Here is a 21,248-nt window from a genome sequence, read left to right on the forward strand (position 1 = left end):
CCACTCTTTATTTTCATAAATCCAGCACCTAAGACTTGTAGGAATGTAGGGTCAAGGCCAAATGAGGAAGCGCACCTCAGACAACCACACACATTCCGCTCACCTTTGTTTTGCCAAGCCCTTTAGAATAAGGCAGCTGGCTTGCAGGAAATGGGACACTGAATCTGCTGCCATACACTTCAGCATGCTTTCTCCTAACAGTCTTGTTATCCCCCTCCAGCTTATCTTATCCAGTATTATAGAGCCCAGATGTTGTTTTCTAAGACGGTTTGTGCCTTTGCTCTTTGGTGGTCAATGACTGACTAACATAAAAGACAGTGCTTGCATCATGCATAGATAAATTTGCTAAAGGCCTAAACTGACATACGCAAGAGGACATGAAACTACATTTTAAGAAATTCTTGATTATCTCATATCTCTTAAATGTCTGGCAACACAGAAACAGATTTCTTCTTAGGGGCTATGTTTGACTTTGATGGCAACAACCTAAGTCACAGTGGGGGCAAATGTGAGGAAGGGAACTTGGTGAGCAGACAGACCATGGCATCTATACCAGCCCATCTCCCCCCAGACCACGGACAGGCAGGACAGAGATCCAGATTCCAAGAGTCTTTTGCCAGCACTTGCTTTTGACCTTTATTCTGCAACCAGTGTCACGTATTGAAGGAGGGACGTTACACATCCTGCTTTTTACCACCCTCCTTTAGCCCCTTTCTTCTTTTTCTGCTGCTGTTTTTTCTTGGTGGCTGGAGCACCCGCAGGTTTTTGGTGCCTGGGAGGGATGACGTTACTTGTAGCCGATACAGCTGCCCCGCTGCCAGGCCGAGGGGAGGTAGGTGGGCTGCTAGCAGTTCTACTGGCATCCCTGCAGGAAGGCAAGAGAAAAAGACACCGTGTGGGTTCACCGGCAAGACGTGGTACTAGTGCAGGGAGCTGACAGTGAAAAGCAGCAGCTGCCCCATTAGGTAGCAAGCGTTATGTATGAGAGGGCATTCATGCAAGGAGAGGTTTCAACATACAGAAGGAGCTGGTGGAGGATGGGAACATGTCTCAAAGGGCAGCAATCAACTTCTAACTGATGTTCTCTAGATGGTGCAAGTTACTGACAATGAAAACAAGGCTAACTTTTGATTAGACATATGACAGCTCATGCAACACACAAGAAGCCTTTCAGGTCCCACTCCTAGGCTGTGCAAACCCAGCATCCTTCCTCTCAGATGCTAGTAGGACACCATCCTGCTGTCAGGCTTCATACATAATGGTAATTCTTGACTCCAGCTCAAATAATCAGGTTAGAACGAAGTAGTGTTTTCTCAAATCATGGCTAATGGTTCTGCAGCTGCCAAAAGACGTGAAAGCAAATTGCTCAAGAGAAAGCATGCAAAATTAATCTCATTGCCAAAGGAGAAATGCATTAAAAGACTATGAGAATTTTATTTGCATCTTGGCTCCTTCAAGCATGCCTATCCTATCACACTGGTTTTCAGGAACCTATAGGGATCTCCAGGGAGAGCAGCTGGTAGCAGGTTCAAGCAGCAAAGGATGATGTAACTTGTGCTACCCACAGTTGGTGTGGTGACAGAGCTGCAGCAGAGCAGCACAAACACAGCCCTCCCCCATCAAATCCTTGCAAAAACTGGGTACTTACAGTTCAGAGGAGCCAGTTGTGGTTGAACCCTGTGTCCCCTTGCCAACCTGATCCTTCTTCTTGCCCTTCTTCCGTCCACGGTAGTAGGACCGCTCTCGCATTGGAAGCCACCGCTCAGGGTCAGGAGTCACCTTGGGGTCATAGTTCTTGGGCAGCTTTCCTGCAGAACCATCCAGTGCCAGGAAATGAGATTGGCGTCAACACACCAGAGGCATCACCAAGGGACATGTATGGGATGTCAGTAGCCAGGCAGTGCAAAGAGATCAGCAACTACATCACCCTATCAGGGTGTTGCTCTCACTCCTGAGGAAAAATACCCCAACCAAACAAGCTACCATGAAGATCCAGGTTTCCAGAGACACAGTCAAGGCAAAGGGCTCTAGCTCCTAGGGACCTAGAGGCCGGCTATTTAGAGAAAGAATCTGGAGAACTCTCTGGAGCTGTGCTGTTTCAATAGCTAGGAAATACAACTTACCCTTCTTTTTTTTCTTCTTTTTCTTCACTTCCCCTTGTCTGAAAGGAAAGCAAGACATTGTGACATAGCAGAGACAGAGCAGACAAGTCAACTAAAAACTAGCTCTGGAAGAAGCTAAACCATTCCCATCTCTCTAAGAACTTGGTCTGCTGCTACATAAAGCTCCTTGCAGTCAAACAACAGGCTCCCTTTCCACCAGCCTGCCTTCCACAGCAATGTCTTAACCACACCAGGTGTGGTTCTCGAACCACCCCAAAGAAGGATGCACCAGAGCTATAGCAATAAAATTACATAAAAAATATAGCAGCCTGCTTTACCCTTGCTCCTTCTGCTGGTTGTCTCCAGTGAGCTTCGCAGCTTTCTTCCGAACGTAGGTCGCTCCATGGGAGTTCTCCAGCGCATCAACATCTACTTTCAGTGACATGGTGTCTGAGGAAGGCAAGTGTTTGCTAAGACTGCAAGGGAAGAGTTCAGGGATGCAAACCAGCGAGCATAAACACCCATGTTCTTCCAGACAGCAAGAGGCAGCCTCAGCTTAAATTCTGTCTGTTAACAATGCAGACACCAGACAGGCCTATGGGGCTGTTTCCATCTCTCTCACTAGCTTCTTACACAAGTTGGGATGAGCTGCTTAATCGCCATCTGCCTCATTTTTCCCTCTTTAATACAGGAAACAGCTTCCTGTGAAAGCAGCTCAGGTGACAAAAGCAGTATGTGGACGAGATTTTGGGTAAGCAAGAGCTTAGCCATATTGTATCAATCCTGCATTATTACCACAAGTTTAAGATTCTGACAGAAAAGATGCAGGTGCTCTTGTTTTTGGTTCCACCTTGTCTTATTAATTCTCAAAGAGGAGGAGGCCAAAGATAAAAGGGTCCTGAGATATCACAGTAATTAAGCCAATTAGAGAAATAATGTACCTCCAGACAACCTGACCTGCATATGTAGCTGTTCCAGAGAGGTTCCTTGCCTTTCTTCGGGTAAGAGTGGGTCTGAAGTCCCCACACAGCTGAAAATCCCAAGAAGCAATACCCAAACACCTCTTTCACCAACATTAAAAGGATACACTTTAGCTTTTTCAGGGTCAACGAGGGAATAGGCAGAGATGAGCTGTGCCAGAGTATGCACATCTTTTGGGTTTTGCCTTTTTAGAGGAAAAAAACCACAACAAAACAGAAAAGGACCAAGTTAACAATGTTACTCATCTCAAAGACTGGTAACACCACACTGCTTGCTGCTGCAGCACAGTTGCTATCTGTGGGGACAGGCATGTTAGTATGTGTTCTCCTCCAGAGCACACCACCAAACATCACTGTTGTGGATTAAGGGAGGTGCAGACAATTTCACAGTATCATAAAGCCGGCAAAAGAAGAGGAAAAACCCAGTAGCAAAGGCAAGTTAACACTCTCCCCAGTAAAAAATCCCATTAAGTGTACAACAGAAACTAAAACCTAGACACCCATGTTTATGCAGCACTAGAAAAAACTGCATTCCAGTCCCCAAATCAATGTTCTGGGCACAAGAGGCTTGTGGGATAAGTTTACCAGGTTTTCAAGTGAACATCTACTATAGATCAAATGAATTATCTCCCCTTCTTCCAAAATACAGCCTTGCATTGAAGCCCCTGTGCAAAGGCAACTCTCAAGGACAGCTACTAGTCAATCAAAGTTGTCAGACACTGCCTGCCACCAGACAGCTTGCAGAGGACTCTGGGTGGAGACCTGCTGCTCAGCAACCACCCAACTCACTTCCAGAGCTCCTCCAAGTCGCTGATTGCTTCTTTCTTCCTGCCATGCTTTAGTTTGAAGTTGGCGGCTTCCCTTATCAGTGACAAATGGACAGGAGACTTTGGCTGAAAGACACAGCAGCCATGATTAGTTCCTTATTATCACAGCATGGAGCCCAGCTCTAGCTGGCTTTAATGCACCTGAGGCTTGGCCAAGGAGAACTGAGTTAACATCCCATCATGCAGAAACCAGACCACCCTGGCACTCTGGGAAATGAGGCAGAACTGCATGGGACAAGGCAGCTTGCTGCTCCACCATATTTTCCCATCAGAGAGAAGTCTTGATTGCTACTTTTAGGCATTCATTGATGCCACCCTCCTAATCTGACAGGAGCTGCTGCTCCTTATTTGTAACACATAAAATAATATATTATTGATAAATGCTCACAAAACAGGAGCTCACATGTCTCCAAATTCTCAACTGGATAACTGCTAGGGCTATGCATCAACAGGAAAAGTTGAATTGGACTGGCTAGAAAATCCAGGACAGATTCCTGCACATTAGCTCCTCTGGTCTGACTTGCCTGGTGTTGCTGATACCACTGGATAGCCTGTGTGAAGACTTCAATTGCACTGTCGATATCCTCTTCATGACTGTACATTGTCACCAATGCAGACACCTGCAAACATTCAAGAGCAGTAAACAGCAGATCTTCATGCAAACTGCCTATAGCCAGAGTCTCAGCAGTTAAACAATGGGATTTCCCAAAAGCAAGAGTCAGTGTGAGCTTTCTGCTCTGTTCCTAAAAACAGCTGTGGTAACAGGCAGGATACCCAGGCCAGATCTTCCTACCCAGGTCACTTCCAAAGGAACATCCCCAACATCTTTTTCCTGTGGTACAAGCCTAAGATAGCATTCATAGAAGGAACCTTCCTGTCTTGGCACTTTATTTGTTTATCACAGGACTCAGTTTCATTAGAAAACCTTTTTCATCCCCCATTCTCTATCCCAAGAGCTATGAAGAAAGAAATCAGCATTGTAGAGATTATAAGGATACCATCCATTTGCTGACATCTCAGTCACAAGTAGAGGTGACCCAGGGCAAGAAGCTGTTATTGTTGACTGGTCCTACAAATTATTTTGATCATTCCCACTTACAATTGGAACAGATCCACAGCTATCAGCTCCTGTTCAAGACGCTTATGCTGAACATGTGAGCATTTACAAAGCCATCAAGCTTTTCTGAATAGCAGGTGTGGATAAGCCTGCAGATCAGGGTGACGCTACAGTGATGGAACACAGTTCTTTCCCCCTAAGGCCTGCTGTCCTAAAGCTCCTTCTAAAACGTCCCAACAGTACCTACCAGCAACCACCAGTTGCTCCAGTCATGTTATGCAAGTAAATCCAGGCAACATGCAGGACTGAGAGATTACCAGGGAGTGGGAACATAGGCAGAGAGCATCCCTCTGATAGGCAGACTACTTCTGTGACTACATTCAGGCTACCTGAAGCAAGTTATAATACCACCTTTGTCCAAGACAGACCTTGCAATCTGCAGACCCTCCAATCCCTGCAGACACTCAAGTCAAGTGGCAACCACAGGGAAGAGTGCAAAGCTCTCCTACAAGGGAAGAACCTTACAGAGTTCAGACGGAGTTTTGCTTACCATACCAGGCTTGTGCTGCAGTTCTTCTATGCTCCTCAGGATCATGCAGGCTTTGGTGACACTGCCTAGAAGAAAGACAAGGAAGAACACACTCTGAATGGCATCACAACACCTGATTCCACCAGTGAACTTCAAGCCAAAGGTAAACAATGGAGACAGAACAGTTCCCCTTCTCACAACATCTCCCCTATTGCAGGAGTTAAGGACAGGCCTCCACACAATGGACCCTTCTGCTCTTGTCACCTTTGTCATCCTGCAAAGGTTCAGGAGCAAGCTTTGGCTACTCCTGAACTCCTCCAGGGAGTTCTCTTCAGGCTCAAGTCTGTGCTGCCTGACTGCATACAGGAATGGTACCATTATGGAGCCTCACATTGCTCCCAAAATTATCCTGCCCCAGAAGAGATTCAGCATTTCACAGAGACTGTGGGCATTTCTGCCAGCAATCTGTGGAGCCTGTGGAGCCAGACATTAGCTATCAGCATTATCCTGCCATAGCTAAATATATGTATTACCTGACTGAAAGTATCTCTGCTCTGCACCCATGTCACAACAGTGACTGCAGCAAAGATTGCCCTGAAGTCTGATTTTCTTACCCCTTGCACCCTTGTCATGTGCAGACACTTCCCAACAAAGGAGGACACTAGATACCTTGAGCAATTTTTAGCTGGGCCATCGTCAGCTTGATCTCAGCTGCATTGGCAGGGTGCTGGTCTGCAAAGTCCTGAGAGTCAGAAGAAACAACAATTCAACTTGTGTGTGGGCACCAGGTTGCTGCTTTGGTGAATCACATGTCATGCTCAGTCACAGCAAGCTGGCAAGAGCCAAAGAAAGCTTTCCAGCACAGGCAGGTTTCAGCACACAGCAGAGAAGGACCCCCAAGTGTGCCCTTTCAGATTTCTGTCCCAGGCCATTCAATCATTCCAAAGAAGGGTGTTGCAAACTGCTTGTAAGCAGAGCAGCAAAGCCTACTGCTTACCCTAGAAGTCTACTACAGCTTCATAAGCATAAAAATCAGAGGTGTAAGGGAACTATTTCCCTTTAAAAGCAGAATTGTTCAATTGGGTGTGAAGGCTTTCCAGCAGCATTAAACCAAACCAAAATAAGGAGTCAGATACCCCTGGAAATTTAAACCAAACAAAACAAACTAAGGGAAAACAGCAACAGGAAAACACAAAGCACAGGTTTAAATGGTGCTTGGCCAACTTTCTCTTAACCTACCTGCAGAAGCCCTACAGCCTTTGCATGCTGCTTCTCACGACACAGCTGGGCTGCCTGGATAAGCACAGGGAGCAGATGCTCGGGGCTCTGGGACTGCAGGCTTGCTGACAGCTTGCGGCACTGATCTGCCTGGAGTGGAAAGAGAGAACATGCTTTTCTCAACCTCTGCGAGCATCTTACACAAGGCTAAGAAACCAATGGTATCTAAGAAGAGATACTAGTGGTGACTCCCCTGAAACGAGTACAAGAACCAAGAAGTCCTTTTAGTGGCCCTTCAGATACACCTAAGAACCCCCACATCCCTTTTGTCTTCTAGTTACCTCCACACCATCCTCCCTACAGCAATATCCAAGTCACTAAACAGACAGTTGTGCTTCTAGGGATGATTTTATTTTTCTGCTCACGTATTTGCCTAAACCAAGTGGTCCTGTCTTCTGAAATAGAGCAGCTGCATCTCCATTTTTGCCCAGTAAAACTCCCGTGGATTTAATCCATAGCTACTTACTGCAGATCAGTTTCCCCTACCTGGTTCGTGTACATTGCAAGCAAAGCTTTGTTGAATTCAATGGCCTGGAGCTGCTTCTTGGAGAGTTTATGCTCAACACCCTCTGCATTGGTCAGCTTCACCTTTTTCTTTGAATCAAAGACATTTTGGTCCTGCGGAAATCACACATCATGAGAAGGTTTCACTACGTTCCTTGAAGAAGAAAAGGTCCCTGGGTCCACAATTTAACTGCTTTTTAAGAAAACATCTTTACTGATTATCTTCCTTCTCTCCACAGAAGCAGAGAAGCAAGCGGACTAACCACAATGGAAGTGGCAAGGTAATTCTATACCTTGTTAATTGTGATGATATTATTTGCAATGACAGCAAGGAGTCCTACATCTGTTGGCCTGCAGATAAGAAAAGCAGAAAGCATACTGTTACTGAACAGCAGTCTCTCACAGATGGAAGGCTGAGCATTTGTTTTAAAAAAAACCCTTACTTCAACTTGATTATTTGATTGTAGAGCTGTAGAGCATCCTCTGTACGCCCCTGCAGCTGCATGATATAAGCCATCTGACCATGAATAATAGCCAGTTCAGCCTCAATGTCTTCTTCTGTCACATCCTGAAGGAAAATCAAAGCAAAAAGTAAAAAGCTGCTATCTCACCTCTCTTCCAGCATCAGCATTCTGCTGGCAAACATCTGTGAGCATTCTTGGGCAGTATTAGCGGCAAAGTACCTTAGCTACCACAGGTGAAGGTTCTACCCACAGCACAAACAGAAGCAAAGCTGAGTTAAACTAGGAGAAAAGAAAGCTTCACCTACCCCAGCTAGAATCTGAAGATTACTTTAACTTGTACATTTAATCTGCCATTTTGCAGTGATTGGTTACAAATTCCCTGTTTGTCACCACCCACTCAGCATGTTCATCCCTTTTTGGGGTAGGTCATAGGGAGGTTTTAGACAACCCGCACCCTTCTGCTTGCACCAGAACAGGCAACTATGCAAGGAGCACAGCAGGAAACAGCCTGCGGTGTCAGCTGCCCTCCTGCAATAGCCATGACGGCTGCCCCAGCCTCACAAGCTGGTACCAGCAGAGCAGCCCTGGCTGTGCTCTGGCTCTCTGCACTTTGGGACTGCACCTTCGCTGCCACTGCTGCAAAGCAAACACTCTCCAGAACAACATCAGGAACTTACCGAGTCTTCTGACAACGACTGGCGGCACAGCTCTACAAGGAAAAACATTGAAAAACACAACTTAGAAGGCTTTAGGGTGAAAAAAAAAACAGGCAAGAATCATGGGGGAACATAGAACCTTTTCATGTATCTCTGAAATTTCTGCAGCACTACAAGGGCACAGCAGACTACCAGTCTGATGATGGATGGGACTAAGTATGAGAGAGCAGACTATGTGATGCAGAAGAACAATCAAAGGCACAGAAGGTACTGTCCCTTCCCAGACACTAATTTTTTCTCCTGAGCAATCTTCCTTAGACCTAGCTCCTGATTTTTCCCATAGGGATCAGCTGCACCTGCTCACCGGTCTTGTGACTTAAGCGCTGCAAGCCTGCAATATTCAGCTTACAGCACCCTTTATGAGGCAGCAATTCTGTTAGTCTTCAGTGCCCATACTAGTCACTTCTTCACTTTCTCATACTTCACCAGAATATCACTTGTTTGCCCTCCAAATGAGTACTATCAAAGGACATAGGCTCAAATTACACATGCTTATCAGTTGTATGGGACACTTGTTATTCTTCATCAAAACTGGGACAGAACAGACCTATTTATCTGCAAGAGCAATTAGATCAGACAGAACTAGTCCTTCCTAGTTCTCTCCCCAGATTTTTTTTTTTTTAAACACAAAATCCCCCTTTCACCCCATAGGAAAAAAAATCCTCTTTGCTAAAAAGCTCATTTACTGGCTTATACTAATTCATACCATGAAGTACTTTGAACTTTTATAGCATGTACTTAAATACATACTCATACTAACAAAATCTCATGTTTATGTGATTACACTCACATCTACTTCCTGCTTCAAAAAAATGCACAAAGTTATTGAATACAAATCAGGGGACTGTAGAAGAGCCAGGACATGCCACATGGCTCTGGAAAAGAGTTCCAGAGGAACACTTGTCCAAAAACACCAGCTTCACAACAAATCCTGCTGCTGATCAGTTTTTAAATTCTCAAAACCTCTTTTCCTCTGATTTGTGTATTAGAGAACAAATAACTACTTCTACTACACAAAGCTTCCCTCTCACCTCACCAGGCTTTTACCTTCTGCTTTTTGTAGTTTTTTCATTGCTTCATTCAGCTTTCCTTGCCCAATCAATGCACATGCACTGTTATAACACAGCTCGTAGGTAGCTTCTCGAAGGCCTAAATCCTCCTAGCATGAAAACCAAATATAACATTGCATAAACACCAACAGATTTAACAGGCAACAGACACAAACCAGAGTTTTCCTGTACATTCAAACTAATCCTTGAAAAATAAATTTAAGAACCAAATTTAACAGGGCACACATCTGGCAAGTAAGTTGCAGCCCAAAGGATCTTCCCTCACTATGCACAAAGTCGGAGGCAACTGACAAGGCAGCAGGGAAACTCCAGCCTGAACCTGAGGACTACTTAGGCTGGTGCAAGAGGGCAACTAAGAACTGCTGCTCTAGAGAATTAGAAAGTGGATCCACAGCACTGAACAGAAAGATGAGCATGCTGTGTGCACGTCCAAGGACAAGGATTTCTAAACAAATTAACATTTCAATCTTCACTGTTCATTAACATAGTATTCCCGAGCATGGCTGGGTGATCAGAACAACTAGCTTTAACCCTGGGCAAGAGGGTAATGAGAGAGAAAAGTGCTAGTCACCACAGGTGTTCTGCTAATGCAGGTTCAGAAAGATCTGCTTCCTGCTCTGCTGTGATATCCAAAGTACAAGCTCTCTAGAGGTCAAAGGTGAAATGTAATTCATAAATAATAACAGCATTTATTCCTCCATACAGGGAAAACCACTGCGTGATCTTCAACATACTCAGAAGTCTTTACGAGACAGGAACACATTTCTGTCCTGTTCAGTATCCATAATTCCAATACAATTTGTATCCTCTATTCCTTGGCTCTCACTCTTACACCCAAAGACATACATACTCACTTACTGGCACCACCTTCTCCCACGTGCTTTGTGCTGCCACAACAGCAGAGAGGTTGGTTTTTCTCTCCTCCTCATACTCATCCTGGGAGTTGCGGATGAGATCCCTGTACGCAGCCAGACAATCGTCATAACGCTCCAGTCTGTACAACTGAGAGAGGAAAAGGATAAGCCCTCAGAACAGTATTTTTCTGTGCATGCTGGTAACTACAGCCTCCTTCCTCCCTCCCCATGGACTGAGGGCAGCAGAGCATCATATGTTTTAAGCTGAACATTACTAACATTCGCATCTACCTTTAAGGGCAAGCTATATAGACTACACTTGCAAGGACTCAAGCAATGACACCAGATACCTGCACAAAAATGACACAGCTCCTACTCCTAAAACAGCTTCTTTAAAAGCAGCAGTTTACTCAGTTTTGTCCTCAAACAGCCTTCTTCCAAATTAGATCGCCTCTCTAAGAAAGAAATTAAATGAATGGTCTTTCATGCAGCTGAGAGAAGATAGCCAATTCTTCACAAAACCGTTCTGATCAACCAGGAAAAAAAGAAGAGGAAAAAGCATAACTTCTTTTCTGCATCACTTTTAATGCCTGAGACATCAGGTCCCACAAACCATTCCTGAACAGGTATCTAATGCGAACAGATGGCTGAACCACAAAAAAAAATCCCATCAGATCTCTTCCTTGCTCAACCAGATGGCTAATATCAGGCCAGACCAGGAAGGGAGCAGAAGTCACAAATGTATTGCTTTGGTTCTGTGGGAATAAGATGATGACACTGCCTCCAGAAACAGCCAACTGAAGCTTCACTGAAGTTTGAGCAGTTGGAACCATACCTGTCCTTACCTTCAAGCCAGAGAAGGAAATTCTGTCCCCATACCTGTCCCCCATTAGAGGAGGGACAAGGCATCCAGCATATGAAACTCCCACCAGGAAGAAAAGCTTGTAATTACCACTTGTCCGTAAAGCTCCTTCAGTTTGTCTGTCTGCTGACTGGCACTCTGAATGGTCTTGAGAGCACTTTCAATACGGTTCAACCTGTATTCACAGTAGGCCTTCTCAAAGGCAATAACATCACTGCAAGGACAAGAAAAAGGCTGACAGCCAGCACTAGAGTTTCATTCCACAGCATTCACTCACATATAACCAGTCCTAATTAGGCACAGATTGCTACATCACCAAAAATCCAAACACATGATCCCAGATTACTGAATTATGTATCTGTTGCGCGCTGAAAGTATCCTCTATCTACTTGGTGTTCAAAACAGAATGCATATCAAAACTTCATCCAAAAAAAAAGGTAAAAAGGTTCCTTTTTAATGGCATTTCCACACACATGGTATTCCAAATCCTCTCTGCTCCAGGCCGCCTACTAATTATGCTAATCAAATGCTTACAAGGTAAAACAATAGCAAACTTCATTCTGTGACATTTTCTTAAGGAGAAGGCATTACACTGCAATGAAACATTGTTACAGCAAACTTCTAAAGACAATGGACTCACAGAGAGAGAGAGGAAAAGGTATAAAACACAGTCCCACTTACAGGCTGATACCAAGACAAAGGTAACATTAACCTATTTTGAAATATGATTGCAGCAGAACTGCAGCAAAAGGGTTTGCTTTTGCAAACATAAATTGGCTTCAAAGCAAGCTCACACCAGCAGGGAAGCATTCTCAAAGAAGCAGAGCCTTGAATGCCATGTTCCACCTACCCCCCCGAGTTACCACTTAAGCCAAAGGAAAATTAATCAGCAATTCCTTTAGTTCATGCCTGGGGCCACTTATTATTAGCTTTACTTTGCCTATTTAAAATGATCTTGATTCAACTGAGTATTAGGGAAATTTGAAAATTAATAATTTAATTTAGAACTAAAGCAAAGCAGCCTCAGTGCAGGATAGGAAAACTTCAAGACAGACCAAGAACCACCACTTTTGTTGCTCTGCAGGACACAGACACACAGCTGAATGAGCTGAAAAAAAGTTATAGGAAGAACTCTGAAAACAGCTGACTACAAAAAAAATCCTTCTCCTCACTATCTAATAAAGTAATAAGCTAAAAAACTTGAATTAAACCCCGTTTGTCCCAGGAAAGAAGGAACTGGTGAACAGGGTAATTACGTGTTATTCAGATGCAAACAAAAAAACAAAGGTATGTTTCATCACACTGATAACGTCCACACACCTTTCTGGGGAGTTCCTTAATAAGAACAGCATCTGAAACACAAAAATTTTGCTGCCAGCCAGTTCTTGGTTAGCACTTTTCATCCTTGTCATTGCACAAAGAGCATCCTTATGAGGAACAAGAATTAGAATCTTAAGGACACAAATGAGAAGCTTGACTTGTTCCCAAACATGATTTGTCTCCAAGGTCCTGGCTTTGAGAGGACGCACAAACAGCTTGCACCACCCCAAAAGGTGAGGCAGTTCCTTCAGGCTGGCAGAGCAAAGGACCCCAAAGAGCCGTATGATGAGACAGCCAAGCAAAGCCAACAGCTCACTGCCACCAACAAAGGCTTCTCCCTTCTCACTTCCCTTCCAGAGAGATCTGTCCCCTTCCCTTGCACCAGCCATGCTACCCAGCCACATCTGCAAGCAGAATCAGCACGTGAAGGTGGCTGAAAACTCAGTCAGGAAAAATCCCTTCAACAGTAACAGCAAGGTGTTAGACTGCCTCAAACTCGACCAGCCCCTGTCTCATCCCCTCCCATAAATAAGCGTGTCACTGAGAAGACCAACCCCAATGTCTCTGAGCATATCCTGGCCTTTATTTTGCTGCCTCATTAGTCCCCTCCACTGAAGCTGCAGCAACTTCTCAAGGACTCAGGAGTTTCATATTTTGTAGAGCACAGCAAGACACAACTCACCTGGTTAACACTTTAGTGTGGGTATTGATTACCCCAAGGGCTTCCTTGAAGTTCCCATTCTGGATAAGACACACTACTTTACACTGAAGTGCTGTCACGTCGTCTTTGTTGATCTGCAGTACTGGAGGAGAAACCAGTTTCAACACAACGCTCCAACTCAAACACACCCAGGCTTTGTAAGAGACTCACATTATTAGAGCTGCAAAAACCCCTCCTAGAGAGCGGCCACATCAACTTAAAGCATCCTGGCATGGCTTGCTTTGGCTCGGATCATGAAACAAACCGCAGCAGGATAAAAGAACTCAGTACAGATCCTGAACTCACCAGAAGCACTGTGCTAACATGTCTGGAAGAGAGCTGCACCAAAGGGGCTACACAGACCTGGGCAAACCTTTCCTTGGCATTTCACTTCCAGGCAAAGAACACAGTGCCAAGGCCCCAGTGCCACGTAAAGGATACTCAGGAAGGAAAACAGCTGGTACAGAAGAACAGTGTGGCTCTTGACAGGGAGTCACTTTACATGCTAAAACTTTCTGCCAGTGGATGACAGTCAATGAGAACTAGAAGAGAGGCGTGGGGTTTGCTATTTGATTTTTTTCAGGGCTGCCAGCTTTTCCAGGTCAGGAGACGAATCGCTACTGCCTACCAGAAGCAAAGACAGAACTTATAACCACAACGTGCCCGATACTGCAATCCCGTTTTGGATGCCTAGCCACCAAAACAACACACCTTAACGTTAGTCCATATGCACGACACCGCTCCTCCGGTTCCCGGGGAAAAAGCCCTCCTTTCTGCCATGATCAAGACGGAAGGAAAACCCACGAGTAACCCCGAAGGCTTAACTCGCAGCCAGGGATGCGTGATGCAACGCAAGGACCCGATGGTCACAGTACAGCAGCGGAGCCCGGGCCCCGGCCGCTCCTCTTCCCTCTACCCCAACACAGTAAGATCCCCGCAGGCTTTTTCCGCAGCCCCGCTCCCGGCACGAAACCCACGGACGGACAGCACCCGCTCCCCGCCACACCGCGGCGACCCTCCACAAGGCCAACGCGCGCGGGCAGAGACCGCAGACCCGCGGGGCGGGGGCCGGCACTGTCGCCGCACTCACTCTTATTGACGGACTTGAGTGCGCGGGCGAAGTCGCCGTTCTGGCCGCAGCGGTTCACCTCGCTCCACAGCCCCGCCGCCGCCGCCGCCCCCGCGGCCGCCGCCATCTTGGCACCGGGACTAGACACACGTCGCGGGGGGCGGTGCCGCGCCGGAAGCGGAAGTGCCGAGCGGGGCCCCGCCCCCGAGCGGCGCTCGTGCCCTTCCGGCGGCCCCGCCCTGCCCGGTACCGGCGCTGTGGCCGCCGCAGGGCCCCGCGGCCGCCCTCTGCTGCGGGCATGGGCTGCAGCGGGGCCGGCGAGGGTTCGCACCTGGGCAGCCCTGGCGGTGGGCACAGACTGGGGAACGAGAGGCTGGAGCAGCGCTGCAGAAAGGGAGCTGGGGGTCCATGGCACTGAATGTGAGTCACTGAGCCCTGGCAGCCAGGAGGGCCAGCCCTGCCCTGGGGGACATCAGGCACAGCCAGGCAAGGGAGGGGATTGTCCTGCTCTGCTCTGCACTGGGGCAGCCTCACCTCGAGTGCTGGGGGCAGTTCTGGGTGCACAACACAAGAAAGACACTGAGCTGTTGGAGTGTCCAGAGAACGGTGATGGGCCTTGAGAGGAAGCCCTGGGAGAGTTGGGGGCCACTTGGTTTGTTCAGCCTGGAGGAGAGAGGAAGACCTCATTGTCCTCTTGAACATCCTGAAGAGAGGAAGAGGAGGGGCAAGTACCGACCTCTTCACTCTGGAGATAAGTGACAGGACTCAAGGAAATGGTCTAGGCTAAATTTCAGGAAAAGGTTCTTCACCCAGAGGGTGGCTGGGCACTGGAACAGCTCCCCAGGGAAGGGGTCACAGCACCAAGCCTGACAGAGCTCAAGAAGCTTTTGAACAATCCTCTCAGGCACAGGGACTGGAGCTGGACTCAGTCATCCTGATGGGTCTCTTCCAGACCCATCCTGATGGGTCTCTTTCTGATGGGAAATGCTCTCCCAGCATTTTCAGTAATTCTACTGATTTAATTTGCTTTCATGAAAAAGCTCTGCAGATGTAGCACCTTAGTTATTGCCAAATAACTCCACTCCCCTTCCAATGTTTTGACCAAAGTGAGCGTGTGTGGAGAGGGAAGGGGTGATTAATCATCCCAAAAGGATTTTCCACCACCTCCCGTTACTTTCTTCTACTAAAAGACTGGCATCAGTCATCAGTTTTCAAATTTCAGAAATGTCATAATAACAAATACCACAGACTGTGCAGTTTTTTAAAATAAAAAGTGCAGAGTTATAAATACATCAGAGGGTTAAGGTGGCCATCACTTTGTTTAACACCACCCACATTTCAGGATCTGGCTTTCAAACAAACTGAAGAAAAAACTGCAATGTGAGATATGACCAACAAAGCCAGCTCAGTGCAACTTGGACACTGGAGCCTCTCTTTATAAAGCAGTCCTAGGTAAAAACCACAAATATTTGCTCTGGAGGACTAGTGAGCAGTCTGGTGTCACTCTTCCACAGGAGTAACAACCACATTAAATAAAGGAAAAAAAATCAATTAATACTTTAAACAAAATACCCTTTTTATTAGAGTATTTTTGATTAAACATACAGAACTCAAGATTGCTATTTAAAATTTGTGTCGCTCAAAGTTCTTCCCTCTAGAAGGATGGTAACACAATCTCAGTGCATATTATATGGAAGGATCATACCTCTCAAGCGTCCCACTCATGAATCAGAGCAGTACTGCATGTACTTGGTGTGCAAGCAAGGAGGGAGTGCTGTAATGCAATTAACTAACAAAACATGCACCACCAATACATACAGAGTCAGCTCCATCACCAGTGATCCAGAGAGTAGCATCATGTGGCTTCAGGAATGAAGGAGAGAACAGTTCCTGGCCATGAAAAAGGAAAAGGTAACAGATCATATGTATACAAGTCCTACACATTCCTCCTCCATAAGGACTGCAGAGGACTGCAACTTTAGCTGCTGGTTTGGAAGATTTTTTGAAGCATCCATTGAACTGGGGGCGTGGGTGCAGAAATCTTGCAGAGAAAGGGAAAGAAACACGTGATCCTACAGCCCTCGTGCAGCTCCAAACGCCACCATCGCAGGCAGCCTGGTGAAGCACTTGGTTACGCTTGAAATACGTCTGCTCTGGGCTGGCTTCTGCTCCGGAGCCTTGGCACCTGCTTGCTCCTCTGTTCCACACACAGGACATGAACTAAGCAGTGTGTGGAGGTAGCTACACCCCAGCTGCCCCCACCTGCCAGTATCAGTTCCTGGAGCACACCCCATTACTATCAGACTTTGTATACTCATATACATTTACGAGCACATATATATATATATGCAAACTTTATACTTTGTTTGCATCTGTGCACAAATACTACAGCCAAGACCTGCAGTTCTCTGCCTTTTCATACTGTCGAGCAAAACCTAAGCTTTCAATTACACATAGTTAAGTTTCATAGACTTATTTTTAAAGAATTGAAAAATACAGTTTAGAAGTGAGTTTGGTCATCACTGCACGTGGTACAGGCAAACCTGGTTAAGTGGTACTCATCAGCTGTGTTGTGATGGAATGTCCAATGGCAGATTTCTTCAAATGAAAAATCCAGACAATTGAGAGGTATGCAGAAAACTTGTCTTAAATACTTGAAGCTACATGTGCAATCATACAGAACACAAGCTACAGTTACAGACATAACAGTAAATCTTATTAACCAACAGTGCATAAGAACTTAAAAACAGTCAGTGAAATCAGTTCAGCCAGTGACTTCCAAAAAAGTCGTGCCTCATCTGCATTGAGGGGGGAAAAAAAAGAAAAAAAAAAGGGGGGGGGCAGGAAATTCAGGCAAGTTTAACACAAAGTTTTAATCTACATTTTAAAAGCTGGTTTATTATATATTTATATATATATATATATGCTATGTATAAAATAAATTAAAAAGGGAGAGGAGCAAATAGCTTTGTATATGCTTCAAATTAATACAGACCAGTAGTTCCATAAATGAACATTTTACCATCTTTGTGGTAAAAAGATGACATAAAAGTTCAAAACATTACAATGCTTATAAATAGAAAGAGTTCAAAAGATACTTTTTTTTTTAAAAAAAATGGAATTTAAACATCATTTTATCTTGCCCTACAATACACTTCAGTTTTGTATGTCTGCATTAATACATTTACAGAGTATTTGAATGTCACATCCACAGAATCGGTAACAAAGCAGGTAAAAGAGCTAGTGGGTGTTAAAATTTAGGACTTTTCTCCCAGATAACTCTACCTGCTCCTCAGCCTTCTCCTGAAATGAAGGCTATCAACATTCATCACTCAGTCTGAGGTATGGGCAGAAGAAAATCTGCAACCGGCACTCTCCAACCCACCTTGCCTCTGCTAAGATACAGCAACAATCTATTGATCTGGTAATTGGCAATGGTGGTGGACAATCTCTTACTTCCATTCAGCTTGTATATAATTTAATCCTGGTATTTAAAAAAAAACAAACATAGTATTAATACTTAACTTACAAAACAGAACAAAAAAAAAATCAACAAAGAAAAACTCCACCAAAACCCCCCAACTTTAAATCTTTGAAACTATGTTTAAATGTTGTTCCTGGTTTAAAGCTTCACATAAAACATTGGACAGAAGGATGACAATTTTAAACCAAGAGAGCACCTAAAAACATACCATAGGTAAAAATGAAATCAATCATCTCTCCACTTCATAAAAACGTAGAAACCCTGTCAGCAACAGTAGTACACTCAGAACAAACAACGTCAAAAGGAGCATCTAGAATACTCAAGAGGCTTGCTATGCTACTTCTCTTTATTGCCCATTCTCTCACTTGTATGGATGGCCACTGCATGACAAGATGCCTGTGGATAGTTCTCTTATCTTCCTTTCACCACTGCTGCCAGCTGAAGTCATCATTGCTGCCAAAGACCAAGAAAAATCCTAGGATGGTGGCAAAGATGACTGTATTCCCAGTGAGAACGAGCGCACAGGCGCCCCAGTAAATCTGTGAACAGGGGGAATTCAGTTAGACACGTTTGGAGCTGAACACTAACAAGACAAAAGGTAACACTGTCTCATTCTTGACAAAGCTCAGTAACATGTCCATGATGCAAGAGGCAGTGCCTCATTACTTGTGGTTACACCAAGCAGCCTGGGTTTATCCAAAATTACTTGACAAATTCACAGCCAACCATGCAGCACTGCAAGTTTCTTCTAGCTGTACTCAAAGCATTGGATAGCAGGCACAACTGGTTTGGCATGCAAAGTAAGGCTAGACAACAGCATCAAGCACATCTGCAGCCCAGCTATGCTGTAAGACTTTTTAAAACAGGTATTTAAGGTCTTCAAAACGCCAGATATCCCAGTAACAAAAAAGGAGGTGGATGTTTTCACAGGAGAGTAAGTGGATTACTCAAAGGTTGTGAGGCATTCCAAATGTCCACCTGAGCTGTTCTTGCCTAAAGACATTTATGAAAGTGCACTCCATGTTTTTTGACTTGGTAGTGCTTTCTGACATTCACACAAACAAAGTGAACTTTTAAAGTATTTTAGTGAAAAGCTGTATACTGGGAAATATGTAATGAGAACCTGGAAGTTAAAGAAAATTATATCAATATCACTTACAGTGAGTATAAAAATGTTTTTGTTTGTTTTTCCTGCTGCTTTAGCCCAACTATTCCACAAATTTTCTTCAAAGTATTCTTTACACTTCTATATTTGGTTACTTCCCTGTTAAGTTTTCACTGTATTTTCTGTCTCATTTTCTCTGCATTGCATTGTTAGGCTTTATTCCATGACCACGTGAAGCAATTGGCAATAACAATGTTCTGCCATGCTCCCATTTCTGTATTGATTTTTCTTGCAAAAAAAAAATCTTATTCTGGTTCCAAAAGTACATAATTGTAAGAGGTATTTAGTGCATGAAAGCTTTACCTTCAATAAATAACCAAACACAAAGAACAAAGTTTTCTAGAAAAAAAAAAGGCAATCACAGGTTGAAATACTACTAACCAGTTCTGCTCTTGCAAACACTATGGGCAGCCCAAATGCTGAGACCACAATGCCTGTTGTAAGGAATATGGCCAGCTCCTTGCAGGCATTACTTGTAGCATCCGTGTCATCTACCAATCTTCTGGCTATGCAGTACGGGATGGGAGAAAGGATGTAAAAAAACAGAACAAACAGAGGCCAGTACTGGCTGAAAAAGAAAGGACAAGAAAAGTTTTAGTTAACTGGATTTACTTCCTGCTCCTCCTAAAATCAATGCAAGGCATTTTCCCCATCCAGCATCCCCATTTAGGAAAGACAGACAAGCCCAGAGAAGGGAAATCCTTTGCCTTGGAATGAGCTGACATTAATCCAACAGACCATGTACGTGAGTGGCTTCGGCTGACCTCAGTGGCAGCAGAGTTCACTAACAGGGTATTCACAAAGCAAGATTTCACTAAGCAAGCCTAAATCTAATGCCACCTCACAAGGTGAGCTTAACTCCAAGTTCATCCTGTCAGCTGTACTTAAGAGATACCCTTGCAGCACCCCAGACTAGATTTCTCAGGCGCACAAAAGCAGGTGCACATTGTTTCAATGAAACTTCACTGCATTGTTTGAAGGGCAACTGTGGAAGGGTCTCCTTCCCTAGGGTTTGTGTCACTAGCACTGGCTTCATAACAAAAGAAAATTGACCTAGGAATTCCAGTCATATATGTAGAAACTGCAATTCACAACCAATACCAGGTCTATCCACAGGACATTTAGTATTTAGTTAACAGTGAAAAAGTAAATTTAAAATCTTTTCTGTAAAGTCAGCATTCACTCGCAAAGAGTCAAAGCCATACGCCTTACTATCTGAGCACTTCGTCTGCTACTTTGTATCTCCTGAAAAAAAGAGATAGGAATCGATGTGGGGAAAGCAGACAGCAGCTGCAATTGCTCGAGATGCTGTATTACAAGTGTGGGACACAGCCAAGGATCCACCTGATAGTTACCGACAGCCCAGCTACCCCTAGGCAGCCACAGAAAATGCAAGTGCTTCCCTGGATAAACCACACTTGGTGCCCACCTCGGGATATGCTGCTGTCTGAGGGTCAGCCACAGCGGACACAAGTCCAGACAGTCAGGACAATGCATCCTTTCATGGTTTGCAGCCAGGCCTGGTAGTTTAACTTTTGCTGCCATTACTTTTTAGGATTAATTAAATCCTGGACAGTCTTTTTTTAAATTTTTTTTATTCCCACCCCAATCTTCTGCAGCAAAAGCCAAAAAAGCCCAACCAACCAAAAAAACCCCACAAAGCCTAAAAAACCTGAGGCGCCTCCTACACAGAGAGAACTTATCGATGCACCATTATGGAAGCGGGACCGCTCTGAAGTTACAGCTACACAGAAGGAAGCAGAAGAACAGAAAGAGAGTGCACGGTACTTGTACTGGGGCAGGGCGCATCCGAGCATCAAGAACATCAGTCCGACCGCTCCCCCAAAGGACAGGCTGATCAGCGCTACAACGAGAACAAACCCAACCAACGTGAAAGGCGCACCGCACCGCGCACAGCGCCCACCGCCGCCCGCACACCAACGCGGAGCTCAGCGCGGCCCCGGCCGCCCGGCGGCGCGGGGGCACTCGGGGTCCCGCGGGGTCCGCGGCGGCTCCCCCCCCCCGCGGGCCCGCCCGGCCCGGCTCCTCCCCGCGCGGGCCGCGCGCGCCCGCCGTTACCGGCCCCGCCGCCCCGCGCCGCGCCGCGCCGCGCGCACCTTTGATTCCCGCCATGGCACCGCCCGTCCCGCCAGCCGCGCGGCACCGGAGAGGCGCGCGCCGGGAACCGGAAATGCCGCGCGTAAGCGGAAGTCGCAGGGACAAGAGGCGGAGCCGTGCCCCGCCCCTCCCGGGCCGGCCCCGTGACG

General features: G+C 45.6%; 2 protein-coding genes across 2 annotated transcripts; both read right to left on the reverse strand.

Moving 5' to 3' along the window:
* Positions 1-608: 608 nt before the first annotated feature.
* Positions 609-14,519, reverse strand: SRP72 (signal recognition particle 72). Its single transcript, XM_038135375.1, has 19 exons — positions 14,354-14,519; positions 13,246-13,366; positions 11,334-11,457; positions 10,386-10,529; positions 9,505-9,616; positions 8,419-8,450; positions 7,721-7,845; positions 7,571-7,628; positions 7,260-7,391; positions 6,735-6,863; positions 6,165-6,237; positions 5,517-5,581; positions 4,434-4,529; positions 3,872-3,975; positions 3,190-3,267; positions 2,441-2,578; positions 2,124-2,161; positions 1,649-1,808; positions 609-865 (listed from the first exon to the last, which is right to left on the reverse strand). Exons 1-19 carry the CDS (start codon positions 14,457-14,459, stop codon positions 691-693), a joined length of 2,010 nt encoding a protein of 669 aa, XP_037991303.1. The 5' UTR covers positions 14,460-14,519; the 3' UTR covers positions 609-690.
* A 1,368-nt stretch (positions 14,520-15,887) lies between these two features.
* On the reverse strand, positions 15,888-21,243 carry LEPROTL1 (leptin receptor overlapping transcript like 1). Its single transcript, XM_038135377.1, has 4 exons — positions 21,099-21,243; positions 20,770-20,845; positions 19,363-19,549; positions 15,888-18,355 (listed from the first exon to the last, which is right to left on the reverse strand). The coding sequence occupies exons 1-4, from the start codon at positions 21,112-21,114 to the stop codon at positions 18,239-18,241; spliced, it is 396 nt and encodes a 131-aa protein (XP_037991305.1). The 5' UTR covers positions 21,115-21,243; the 3' UTR covers positions 15,888-18,238.
* Between the last annotated feature and the right edge of the window lie 5 nt (positions 21,244-21,248).

The sequence above is a fragment of the Motacilla alba genome, chromosome 4 (genome assembly GCF_015832195.1).
Source record: "Motacilla alba alba isolate MOTALB_02 chromosome 4, Motacilla_alba_V1.0_pri, whole genome shotgun sequence".
Lineage (NCBI taxonomy): Eukaryota > Metazoa > Chordata > Aves > Passeriformes > Motacillidae > Motacilla > Motacilla alba.

Coding starts and splice junctions, on each gene's coding strand:
- SRP72 (XM_038135375.1), bottom strand. CDS start 14,459: ATGGCGGCGGCCGCGGGGGCGGCGGCGGCGGCGGGGCTGTGGAGCGAG. Junction 4,530..5,516: donor TGCAGCACAAGCCTGGTATG/GTAAGCAAAACT, acceptor GAATGTTTGCAG/GTGTCTGCATTGGTGACAAT. Junction 1,809..2,123: donor AAAGAAGAAAAAAAAGAAGG/GTAAGTTGTATT, acceptor ATGGTTCTGCAG/GAAAGCTGCCCAAGAACTAT.
- LEPROTL1 (XM_038135377.1), bottom strand. Junction 19,550..20,769: donor TGCGCCCTGCCCCAGTACAA/GTACCGTGCACT, acceptor TTTCTTTTTCAG/CCAGTACTGGCCTCTGTTTG. Junction 18,356..19,362: donor TGTTTGCAAGAGCAGAACTG/GTTAGTAGTATT, acceptor CCCTGTTCACAG/ATTTACTGGGGCGCCTGTGC.